The sequence below is a fragment of the Rattus norvegicus genome, chromosome 9 (assembly GCF_021556685.1).
Source record: "Rattus norvegicus strain SHRSP/BbbUtx chromosome 9, alternate assembly SHRSP_T2T, whole genome shotgun sequence".
NCBI classification, from domain to species: Eukaryota; Metazoa; Chordata; class Mammalia; order Rodentia; family Muridae; genus Rattus; species Rattus norvegicus.
This window is the reverse complement of record NC_141542.1, coordinates 30715535-30728051: the sequence shown is the minus strand read 5'-3', so window position 1 is coordinate 30728051 and position 12517 is coordinate 30715535. Positions and strand designations below refer to the sequence as shown.

Sequence of the window (12517 nt, the reverse complement as noted above, 5' to 3'; positions counted from 1 at the left end):
CCTATGGATAGTATTAGAGGATCTTACAACACAGAGTTACAGCTAAGGTTAGCATATTTCCTAGCTTTCTTAGTAAGTTTCACAATACCAGCACTGTAATAAAATAGTGACCCAGAGCTTCTGCGGTGGGAAAGCCTGTCTGATGCAAGGGCAGTCAGAGCCATCTCTTAGCTAAATGTCACACACACACACACACACTTACCTGTCTCAAGCTGAGTACAGGATCTCCCTAGGAGTATCCTAGTCTCAATCGAGGGCTGAGCGCATTAAACATGGCCTCCCCCTGCCCGGGCAGAGGAAGAATGCCTTCTGATGGTAGTGTTGGCCATGCTCTAGGGAAGCCAATTACCTCCTACTCCTAGCTCCAGCCATCTTTTGCCACATGTAACTCCAGCTCCAAGGGATCCAGCGCCCTCTTCTGGCCTCCATGGCTGACTGCACTCGTGTATACATAACCCACACAGAGAACATTAATTTTGTTTTTTCTGTTTGTTTTTCAAGACAGGGTCTCACTGTGTAACCTTGGCTGACCTGGAATTTGCTCTGTGAACCAGGCTGGCCTCCAAGTCAGAGATCCACCTGCCTCTGCCACTCAAGTGCTGGGATTAAAGGCGTGCGCCACCGCTGCCTTACCGTATTAATTTTTTAATAAACATTTTTAAAGACCAATGGAAGATTCTAGAGACCAGAAAGGAATTCATGAGGGAAAGGGAATTTGGAAGAAAATCTGTGTCTTTGGTGCCATCTGTGAAACTCAAGAAGAGCTGCACGTCTTTGGGCGGAAGCAACACCTTACATACCGGAAGTACCTTCTCACACTTGTCTCATCAGCTAACTCGGAACCCTCTGTCTGGCAGGGAGAAAAATAATGCCAGCAACAAACCATGTTGGCTTAATATGGAGTGTTTTTAGTTTTTAAAAAAGGAAAAAAAAAAAACCACCTCAGTTACTCACTTCCTGCTTTATCTGCCTGACAAGCAAGCTAAAGATCTAGGGTGAGTGACCATTAAAACACATCAGTCCCCCAGCGCAACTTGAGACCCATCCAGTGGGTCTCTGGCACTATTAATGATATTCTGTTATGTTTGAAGATGGGAGCCTAGCATGGCTGTCCTCTGAGAGGCTCCACCAGCAGCTGACTCAGATTCAGAGGCCCACAGCCAGACAGTAGATGGAGCTTGGGAACTCTTTTGGAAGACTAGGAGGAAGGATTGTGACCCCCTAGGGAGATAGAAACTCCACAGGAAGACCAACAGAGTCAACTAACCCAGACCCTTGGGGCTCTCAGAGTCTGAAGCACCAACCAAAGAATGTTCACTAATCAAAGAACATACATGGGCACACATGTAGCAGATGTGCAGCTTGGTCTTCAGATGGGTCCTGAACAACTGGAGCAGAGGCTATCCCAAAAGCTGTTGCCTGTCTGTGGGATATGTTCTAGCTGCTCAGAGGAGAAGGGGAGAGGGGATAGGATGCGGAAGGGGGTGATATGGAGTGGGCAATGAGCAGGATGTAAAGTGAATAAGTAAAAACCAATAATAAATTTGAACTTAAGAAAAGACACATCAGGACTGGAGATATGGCTCAGCGGTTAAGAGCACCCGACTACTCTTCCAGAGGTCCTGAGTTCAATTCCCAGCAACCACATGGTGGCTCACAACCATCTGTAAAGAGATCTGATGCCCTCTTCTGGTGTATCTGAAGACAGCTACAGTGTACTTATATATAATAAATGAATAAATCTTTTTTAAAAAAAGAAAAGACACATCAACACTACAGCAGTAAGAAAAATAATGGGCCCTTCCTGCTAAGAAAAGGCACATATGCCCACACACTGTACAAGGAGCTAGCTTGTGGGGCTCCTCAGTTCCCCAGGACCTAGACTCCCTGTTAAATTGAACCTTCGATGTGTCTCCTGAAAGGAACCCCCAATTACAAAGTCTGGATCCCCACTAGCTTAAAGTGGTCTCCTCTCTCACTCCAAACCAGATCGGAGAAACAGGAAGTTCTGAAGTTTAAAGTTAGGTTCCCAGGGACTGGAAGTGTAGCTCAGTTGGCTACATGTTCTGGTTACTATGAACCACATGACACGAGGGAAGAGGAAGGAAATGGTGGCCGAGAGAAGCTGGGATCCCAGAGTCCTTTTCTCCATGCTATCTTAGCCAGGATAAGCAGTTAATGGGCAGAGGTTCTCCAGTTCCTTCCGGCCCAGTTTATAGCCGAGGATGGGAACAGCTCCCGCATCTAAGTTACTAAGGGAAGTCAGACATGAAGACCTGGGACCTAGGAGACTGGGGACAAGGCTGAGATCTCTCCAGCCCCTTTCGGCAGCACTGGTTACTGACCTACAGCCATGACAGCCTGAGCCTGGATTCACCCCGAACGGTTTTGGGGAACTGTACTGTCCTCTGGACTCTGTGCCCTCAAGAGAAACATGCTTCCATTCTTCCTCCTCTACCTTAAGAGCCAATTGTGAAGTGAGAGCGCTCACCTACTTTTAAACCCTGGAGTGCTCACGATTTCCACCTCAAGTGCTCCATCCATTAAGCAATACCGCATTTCTACTAATATGTGAGCAAGAAAAAAAATGGATGTGGACAGACTCTAGGGCAAAGCCCAGCCTCTGAGTTTATTAAACAAAGCACCAGGCAGCTCGAGCCTCTGGCTCCCTCTACTCATTCATGACATACTTCCCAGCTGTTAAAAGTTCCAGGCAACAAGACATTCAGATCTCAGCCTTGTCTTATTGGGAAAGGGTCTCGTGCAGACTAGACTGGCCTCAAAGTTGCTCTATAACTGAGGATGACCTTGAACACTGCAATCCTCGTGCCTCTCCCCCGGGGGGTGCTAGCATTGAGATGTGAGCGTGCCAGCTTGGCTCCTCCTTCCGATGGAGTCTCTTCCTGGTCAGATCTCGAATGTAGACGTGAGCTCATTGTGTCTCCCCTAACTAGTTGCTTTAGCTTGAATCTGCATTTAGCTCCCAGCCTGTCACACTGTTGGGAGATGGTGGGACTTTTTGGAAAGTCAGAGGTCATGGAGGTGGAAAGAGTTAGAACCCTCGTTGCTCTTGCAGAGGGCTGGATTTCTATTCTCAGCACCCACATGGTGGTCCATAACTCCAGTTCCAGGGAATCCAATGCCCTCTCCTAACTTCTGCACAAACACAGTACACATACGCACACAGGCAGGCAAAATATGCATATATCTAAAATAAAGACAATTTTTAAAAAAATTAAGAGGTCTTGAGTCATTGGGGGTGCCTCTGAGTGAAAAAGCAGGACAACAGCCCCCCCTTTTTCTCTTCATTATTTCTTAACTAAGAGGGAGATGCTTTGATCTGACACATGATTGCCAATATGATATGCCAATATGATATGCCACCAGAGGGACCATGAACATGAGCCACACGTGGAATGACAGGGGCCTGTGATCCCGGTATTTGGCAGGGTGTGGAGAATTCCAGGCTACTCTGGGCAACATATGGAGTAGCAGTGCTCAACCTTAAAAAAAAAAAAAGAAAAAAGAAAAAGAAAACCACAAAACCTATAAACCTATGAGTCCAATAAACCTTTTCTCTCCATAAGCTTATAACGCCCACCCAACACTTTTGATTCCTCAATTGTATTTCTTTTCCACCTTGGCCATGCCCAAATCGCTTTTCTCTGGACACTTCAGCAGCTCTCCAGTACAGGCCGCTCTTGAGAGACAGAGGGAGGTTGGCCATAGGGATTGCCATTTCAAGTACCCATGGGCTCACCGGTGCACACGGTGATTTTAACCGTGAAAAGCAATCGGACCCAAGACGTGCTTGTTAAAAAGGCTACCATTCAAAACCAGCATACCCCACAAGTCATTGAAATTGAAGAGGCAGAGCAAGGGGGAACCCTAAATCTCGCTGGTCCCCCTAGAGGTCTTCATGGTTTGAATGCCAAGCCCACTCCCCCTCCTCCGGACTCAGGCTCCAGAGAGTACTCGCTCCGCCCCACCCTTGAGTCTCCTTTCCACCTCTGAGTGCCACCCTACTTCCCTGGGGGAAACCTTTCATCTACCCTTGGAGGACTCCATTGCGGATACGGCCCAGATCAACGCACCAACGGGCAGCGGAACTGCCGAATGCCGGGAGGCAAAGCGAAAGCAAGGGCCGCTACTACCGCCTGCAAGGCTCGGTCCAGGGTTGCCAGGACAACGCGCCACTTCCCGCGAGCTGGCGCGCTACTCTGGACGCACCAATCTTCCAGCATCCGGAGCTCTGGCCCGGGTTGAGGATGGGGGTCTCAGACCTAAGAGCTGCAGAGCCTCAGGATTTTGTTACAGTTTGTGTCTCTTTTCCAACAACTGTCGTTGCTACTTCTGTAAACCTCGGGTGGCCATGAGCGATGCACCCTCTATAAAGCTTGCAGATATCGGTGTAGAATTGGCATCCTGATGAGGCAGGACTCACCCACCACTTACAGCGCCTTTTTCTGGGCCAGGCGCCCTGCTGGATGCTGTCTTCCCTCAACAGCCAGCTGCATTTTTCAAAATAGAAAACTGACTTGGAGCAAAGACTCGTTCAAGGTCATCCAGAGAACGGATTCACTCCCAAGTTCCACCTTACAAAGCTAGCATTCTTTCCATGGTATAGATTGAAATTTATCTTTCTAACCCTCTCCCTAATAAATCGCGCATAGAAACGCCCCCCAGCGTCCCCCCCCCCGAAGTTTAGTCTCTAAATTTATGTTATCTAGTTTCTCCTATGGTTAAGTAGAAAAAAAAATACAGATCTTTAATTAATTTAAATACTCATATTTATTTGTGTGCTGTATGCACGTGCGTGCACACGTGTTGGGAGGGTGAGGTTGTGGCAGCCAGAATTCAATGTCAGGTGTCTTCCTCCATTGCTCTCTGCCTTATTCTTTTGAAATAAGGTTCTCGATGAACACGGAGTTCACTGCTACAGCTGCACTGGCAAGGAGTCCCAGGATATCTACCTATCTCTGCCCCACCCGCTTATAAACATATCACGTGACTTTTAGTGGGTTCCAGGGCTCGAACTCAGGTCCCCGAGCTTGTGCAGCAAGCGCTTTACCCACTGAACCCTCTCGCAGAGTGGTTCTGTTTTTAATAATTTCATTGATTGTAAAAGAAACAGCAGAAAGGCTGTAAAGATCTCGAAACTGAGCTAGCCAAACATTGCACAGAGGAGGTGCTCCCCAGGCCACGCCCCTTACTGAGGAGTTATCCAATAGTAGACAGCCACTGGGGTTATAAACAGACGCCAGAGCTGGAGCATTCACTTTTGTTCTTTTTTTTTTTTTTTTTTTCTTCTTTCGGAGCTGGGGACTGAACCCAGGGCCTTGTGCTTGCTAGGCAAGCGTTCTACCACTGAGCTAAATCCCCAACCCCAGGAGCATTCACTTTTAATGCCAGCACACTCTGGAGGCAAAGGCAGGTGGGTCTGTGAGCTTAAAGCCAGCCTGGTCTACAGAGCGAGTCCTACGACAGCCAGAACTACACGGAGAAACTGTGTCTCAGAAAGAAAGAGAAGATGGTAATGGCAGAATGGCCATTCACGGGATCAAACAGTTGAATATTGTCAGTTTCTCTGGATTAATTTTAATTGTAAAATAGTAGCACTTCTATCAGGGACCACAACAAGGTCAAAGGCACTGACAGATTAGAAGGCCCCATCTCTCTCTGGGGCAGGAACAAAGCTTGATTAAAGTACTGTTAATTACAGCTGAAGTGTCTTTTCATTAATGACAAATCTTGTTGTAAGCATCCCTCTTAATGCCCTTTTTTTTCTTTATAAAAGCTAGGATGTTGGGGCCAGAGTGGCTTGACTTTTATTTTACTGAGACAGAGTCTCTCTGCGTAGCCACAGCCAGCCTGGAACTCTCTATGTAGACCACACTGGTCTCGAACACACAGATTTGCCTGCCCCTGCCTCTGCATCCTGAGTGCTGAGATGAAGTGTTTTGACTCTTCAGTTGACAGGCATTACAGCTTCCCCAGGAACCCTGACTGCCATCATAGGGCTGTCGTCCAGTCAGGCGGACTGCCCTTATGCTGGTGGCAGCCACTGGGACACTCCAAGGAAGTAACACAGCCACCCAACAACTACAGCTGCTTGCTGCCCAAGCTCTCTGGCTCTTGGAGGTGCAGCCCCACCTAGGACCGCTTCGGACAGCTTGCATGGACCTCATTGTCATCAAAAACTCTGGTAAACTCTAAATGGTCTTGCCTCTAACCGCAAGAGGAACACTTTCCTGGCAGCCCGGCAGAAAGCCTGCAGCTAGTACAAACACAGTCCTTCATTCGCAGAAGAGTCCACTGTGATTGGTGCAAGCATCCCTGGATATAGAAGCGCAGTTCACAGAGCTCCCTTTGTATACAGTAGGTAGGAGACCGTCTTCTGTGCACCCTCTTGGGATTAGAGAGGTTGGTAGTGTCAATAGAAAATGATCTTTTCATACTCCGAGTGTGTGTGTGTGTGTGTGTGTGTGTGTGTGTGTGTGTGCGCGCGCGCGCGTGCCCGCATATGTGTGGTCTATGGCGAGCATTTTCCCCAGTCACTCTCCACCTTTTTTTTGAATAGTTAACCTATTCGGCTACACTTTCTGGCCAGCAGACCCCAGGGAGCCGTTCCTCTCTGCCTCCCTGGTGCTGGAGTCAAAGGTACATTTCTCCTAGCTTTTAAAGATAGGTTCTTGAAGATCAAACCCAGGCTCAAATGCTCTTTACCGACTGAGCCGGCTGCCCGGGCCTTCTTGCCTACTCCCTTAGTAGAGTGGACTCAGCTAGTAACAGAAAGAGAGACTGCAATGGTGGAGCAAACAGCACTGGAGATTACAGCAATAGACCTGAGAGCTGCCAAGCCGTAAGGGCCAAGGTTTCAGGGAACTGTAACAGAACCCAGCCGTGGAGAACAAAGATCCCAACTTCCCAAACAGCACCCATGGCGTTGGTTGCTGCACACGGAAGGGGCCCAATACCTGAGGCCTGTACAAGAACTGTAGCCCTAGAAGGTCCGAGCCGTCTACTGCTTCTTGCTCTGATAGGCCACCACTGCAGCCAGAGCCCCTGATGCTAGAGGTAAGCCTTCAACCCAAGAGCCATGAGTCTCTGCCTTCTAAAGGCTTAGAACTCTAAGCCCCTGAGGCTTCTCCACTCAGTTTGCCAGTACTAGAAGATCTTGGCCTCGATATTCAGCGAAGCCTACAGAGCTCCTCCCTCTGGGGTTTTGGAGAGCGTGACACTACAGGGACAGATGGACAGATACGCACAACTGACATCAGTCAGCTGATGTTTTCTCTGTTTTCCCACACCTCCTGCAACCCCACCCTTGAGAGAAGCTGAGGCAGAAATAAGAATTAGGTGCGTGGGGATAAGAGAAAAAGCAGACAGCAGAGGAGAAAGATATCAGATAAACTGTCCCTCTTCTCTCATGGGTCTTGGCAAAGCAGGCTGAGATGCTGTGAGAAGAGAGTTGAGCCAGGCATTATCTGAGGAGTGGCATACACGAGTAAAAAGGCCGTGTGCTTGTTAACACACCCAAGAGATGCAAGGTAAATTGGGGGTTGGAGGCCTAGCAGCTCAGCCAAAAACCCCTACAGGGAAGCAAGTTTTCTTCAATGTCAGAAAAAGGTCACCCACTACGATTCATCGTTGAGCCTGTGTATACCATGAGTGTCCACCAGAGGGCAGTGTAAACCCGTGCATTGGGGAAAAGATGCCCGGTCCTCTGTCACAACCTGAAGGCCGAGGCCTCCTGGTGGGGGGTCTCTCAATTGGAGGGAGCTGAATGGCACAGTCTGCTGAACCTTCAGTGGGGTGAGAAAATTTGAGTGACCCCAGATCCAGCTAACACTGCCAGCCCCCAGGTCGACAACGAACCTTACTGTCAGCGTAGGTCAGGATCCATAATTAGATATCTCTGTGTTCCAAGAAGAATGCTCAGTGAAGACTCAAAGGTGAATCAAAAGCAGTCTTGGGAGCCCGCAAGATGGAGGAAGTAAAATGCCGCCTGTTCTCTAATCATAAGGACCTGAGTTCACTTCCCCGTACCCACATGAAAGAATCAGGCCAGCGGCGTTTATCTTCTGGCTTCAGGAGATAGAGTCTTCCTGGCTCTTGCTTTCCTAGTGAGCCTGGGTACTCACCACAAGCCCATAGGCCCAGGCCCTCATGCGAGCGCTCTCCGCAATGACGGCTGCGTTCGTCATCTCATTACCTCCTCCCGGCTGCCTGTGGACAGTAGTCTCCTGCTGCTGCCTGTGGATGAAGAGAGTTCTCTCAGATCCTTCTTCAGCGCCATGCCCGCCTGCACGCCGCCATGTTGATCCCCGTTCCCTCATGATGATAATGGACTAAACCTCTGAACCGTCAGCCAGCCCCAGTGAAATGTTGTCCTTTATAAGAGTTGCCCTGGTCCTGGTGTCTCGTATCAGCAATAGAAACCCTAAGAACTCTAGGGAGTTTGAGAAACTGCAAAGCCGGTAGAAACATCGCTAAGAGGAGAGGGGACCAGAAGGGACTTGCCGGATATGAGAAAACAGCCATAGGCAACAAAGACAACATCTAGACCTGTGATTGGGGAAACATCTTTAAAATGGATATAATGGAACATTAATCTCTGGACAAGGTAGAAAGGGCAGAGGTCACAGGGGTCATGAGGGCGGATTCAAGCAGGATTAAGAGTTGACATCACATATTAATGGGAAATAAAGGGGGAGACTTTTCTGTTGCCTGGAATTGGTACCTGACCTTCCAAACTGGAACAGAAGCATTACATAATCCATATTATTTTATTACTGTTCTTGCTCTGAGTTTGTTTTGGTTCTGGGACTGTGTAGTGCAAGCTAACCTCAAACTTGAGTTCTTCCTGCCTCAGATCCCCAAGTCCTGGGGTGACAGATGCGCTGAAGTGATCCACGTCTTTAAAGAGAACATCCAGTGCCTTTAGTCCCAGCATTCAGGAGGCAGAGGTGGGTGGATCTCTGAGCTTCAGACGAGCCTGGTCTACAGAGTGAGTTCTGGGACAGCCAAGGCTACAAGGAGACACCCTGTTTCGAAAAACATGAGAGACAGAAAGAGGGAGAGGGAGAGGGCGAGGAAGGGGGAGGGGGAGAGGGAGGGAGAGAGGGAGGGAGAGAGGGAGGGAGAGAGACAGAGAGACAGAGAGACAGAGAGACAGAGAGAGACAGAGACAGAGAGTGACAGAGTGACGAGTGATAGAGAGACAGAGAGAGAATTGGCCAGCAGAGGGCAGACTCTTTCTGGAGCCTATTAAAATACTACAAACAGTTAAACAGTGCAAAACTGTATCCCTTTTCTAAAAAATAAAGTATAGGGCTGGAGAGATGGCTCAGCAGCATTGACAACTGTTTCAGATGTCCTGAGTTCAATTCCCAGCAACCCCATGGTGGCTCACAACCATCTGTAACGGGATCCAATACTCTCTTCTGGTGTGTCTGAAGACAGCTACAGTGTACTCATAAAATACACACACACACACGTACACATACACACACACACACGCACACACAAGAAAAAAGAAAGTATAAATAAATGTTATCAGGGCTTTCAAACCAGTCAGTACTTTGAAAATCAACGTGACAGCATGGAAACCATGGAAACCAAGATGCTGACTCAGGAAAAACCTTCCATGAGCCTGGCCCTTTATTCGTGAGGCGGAATACGAGCAGAGCCAACACCTGAGGTTGTGTGAGGTGAGGTCGTGTGAGGTGAGGTCGTGTGAGGTGAGGTCGTGTGAGGTGAGGTCGTGTGAGGTGAGGTCGTGTGAGGTGAGGTCGTGTGAGGTGAGGTCGTGTGAGGTGAGGTCGTGTGAGGTGAGGTCGTGTGAGGTGAGGTCGTGTGAGGGTTCACAAGCCCAGGCTATCTGCTAACCCTGCTCAGCAGGCATTCTGTGAGGAGGGATGCTAGACCCTGGTGGAAGCTATAGAACCATCAGCGTACACCCTACGCCCACCCCATACCCACCCCGTTTCCATGTCCTCAGTAAACACAGGTGTTTGAACAGTTGGTGTCCAAGTAGACACGCTGTTTGAGGGAAATTATGGAACATTTAGAAGGTAGGGTCTCACTGGAGGAACTGGGCCACGGAGGGTGAGGCTTAAAGTTTCATGGCCTCCTCCTGACCCCTCTACTCTCGGACTCAGAAGTAAGGTGACTAACTCCCTCACCCCCCTGCTGGAACAGGAAGCCCACCAGAGAACACAACACAGAAAGCCAATGAGAGTCTTTAACTCAGCCAGCTGGGACTACACTCAGGTATTTAGGACCCAAGTGTAGTCCCGTGTGTTTAGCATAAGGTTTTTTTTGGGGGGGTTGTTTTGTTTTGTTTTGTTTTTTAAGGCAAAATTCACATCCTGGTGTCTCGTTCAGTAGCTGCAGGGGGAGGTTTGCACAAGCAGGCAGTTTAACAGAAGCCAGGATAAGTTAGCTGAGGCATCTTGACCTCAGGCTCCTAGAACAGGGTTGGGTAATTTTCCACAGGGCTTCCCATCGAGAGAAGAGCCAGCCTGCCTTTATCTTAGGCTTAAGAGCCGCTTACAGTACAGACACACTAGGTTCATTTCTTTTACGATTAAGCCTGTTTTTCCAAGGATTGGGCTGTACCCCACCTGTAGCTGTAACTACAAAGGGCACTGCTCTGCCTGTTTCAAGAATGGTAATCATGTCTTTGTTTCGAAAACTTGTTTATAGCCATCTTTGCAGCCCCACCTTTGTTTCAAAAGGGTCGTTTTGGCTACCTTGTTATAACTACCTGTTGGTCTACTGTGTTGTAATGTGATCTAATATGTCGGTCCACATCCTGAAACCAAGCTCCTCAGAGCACCCCCATGGCACCTTCAGTGACTCAGCATGAACAGCCTGCCGTCACTAACGGCCAATGGAATGTGTTTCCACCATTGCCACCCTCATGGTAGCTCCCTTATATGCATGCTCTATAGCCCACCTATTCACCTATAAAGCCCGCTATCTTGGCCTGGCCTGCCAGTCTCCATCCTCACTCGGAGGCAGCCATTTTGTACCCTCTTGTCTCAGTAAAACTGTTGTGTGAGGCTGTTGCTTTGTGGTGTTCCTAGACTGATGATCACCAAGATGTCCTTTACCCTACAAAACCCTCCTCTACCTGCTGTTACGACCCCCTCGCCTTTGTTTCCGGAAGTTGCTATGACAGACTTGTGGTGCTTATAGGCCATCCTGTAACCCCGCCTATTTCCCTTCCAGGTCCCCCATTTGGAAATCCCCTACCTCTGAGCTATAAAAATTTTATCTTCTTCACATCCAATGCTGCGGTCTCAAAACCCATGTATACGAATTTTAAAACTTACTATATAGTTAATTGTTTGCTTTAATTAATTTGGCCACAATGATTTGGGTCAGTAGTCTTTCTTTTCCCGTCTAATTAACGTGGGACAACACGAGGAGATCAAATTCTAGTTAAACCTAAAACGGCCTCTGAAAGAGCAAGATGGAGGAAGCTCTGTGTTGTCTTGCCCCCTCACACTCATAGCAGGCCTTCCCCTGCCTCAGTGGGTGACAGCCCTTCAACCAGACTCTAAAACGAACTTCCTGTCTCTTCCTGCCAGATATTTGGTAACAGCAAAGAGAAAAGTCACAGGTAGGAACATTCGGGGTGGGCAAAGGTCGTTGGCTGAAGGTTTAGGGTACAGAAATGTCTCGTTAGCGTACGGAAGCATTTCAGCGATCTCAGGTGCTTGCTGAACCGGTTCTTACCGGGACAAAGAAAACTGAACCTATAATCTTAACCAAGGCTACACGACATTCCTCAGGTAGAGGCGTGGGAGGGCAGATTGAACTCCCTACAGAAGGTCATCGAAGAAGCCCTGCTGGTGAAAAGAGTCCTCCATGTTGCACAGAGCTCAGAAGGCTGTCCCAACGACGATGGTAGACTTCTACCTTAATTAGCAAGGCAGCAGTTTGCCTCTCTGCTGACCTTGGAACCAGAACCGACAACAAAAAGCCCCCCAGAAGAGTTGATTTTAGGAAAGAGATGGAAAAGATTCCTTCTTGGAACAGTTTTCTCCACACAAACTAAAACTGCAAAGCTGGTTGGGCAAGGACCTCGCCAGTATGGGATAGCTTCACCCAGTGTGTAAATCTGAACCAGAACTGAGGAGGAAAAGCAGCGTGTTAGTGGAAAGGTATTGTCCAGTTAAAAATGCTCCTCCAGCTCATGTGTGCAGGGGAGTAGTCACCCGGCCACCCGACAGAGTGATGGTGGCAGCATGGAATGGCCTGCTGAGCCCTGCTGTCTGCTCCCCCAGGGCCTGCCCACCTTTCCCTACAACAAGCGGAAGTATTTTCAGATTTCCCTGAGGAAAAAAAGAAAAGGGAAGGCCAGCAGGTTGGCTGCCGGGAGCTGAGGAAACAAAATGAGGGACACTGATTTCAGCCAATGAGAGTTCAGACTATGGAGCAGTCAATTAGATCAGATTTCTGCTTTTGCTAAATATCCAGGCAGAGAAAAACATAGTATCTCTTT

General features: G+C 48.6%; 1 protein-coding gene across 11 annotated transcripts in view; it reads right to left on the bottom strand.

Annotated features, from left to right (window-relative positions):
- The window catches only part of Spats1 (spermatogenesis associated, serine-rich 1), a 39159-nt gene extending 30895 nt beyond the window's left edge, over window positions 1-8264 (bottom strand). For 5 of the 11 annotated variants that reach the window (XM_087565107.1, XM_087565103.1, XM_087565101.1 and 2 more), the window contains exon 1: window positions 4053-4118. In XM_087565107.1, the coding sequence (XP_087421233.1) occupies window positions 4053-4068 (16 nt within the window). In that variant the 5' untranslated portion in view covers window positions 4069-4118. 11 annotated transcript variants of the gene reach the window in all.
- Between the last annotated feature and the right edge of the window lie 4253 nt (window positions 8265-12517).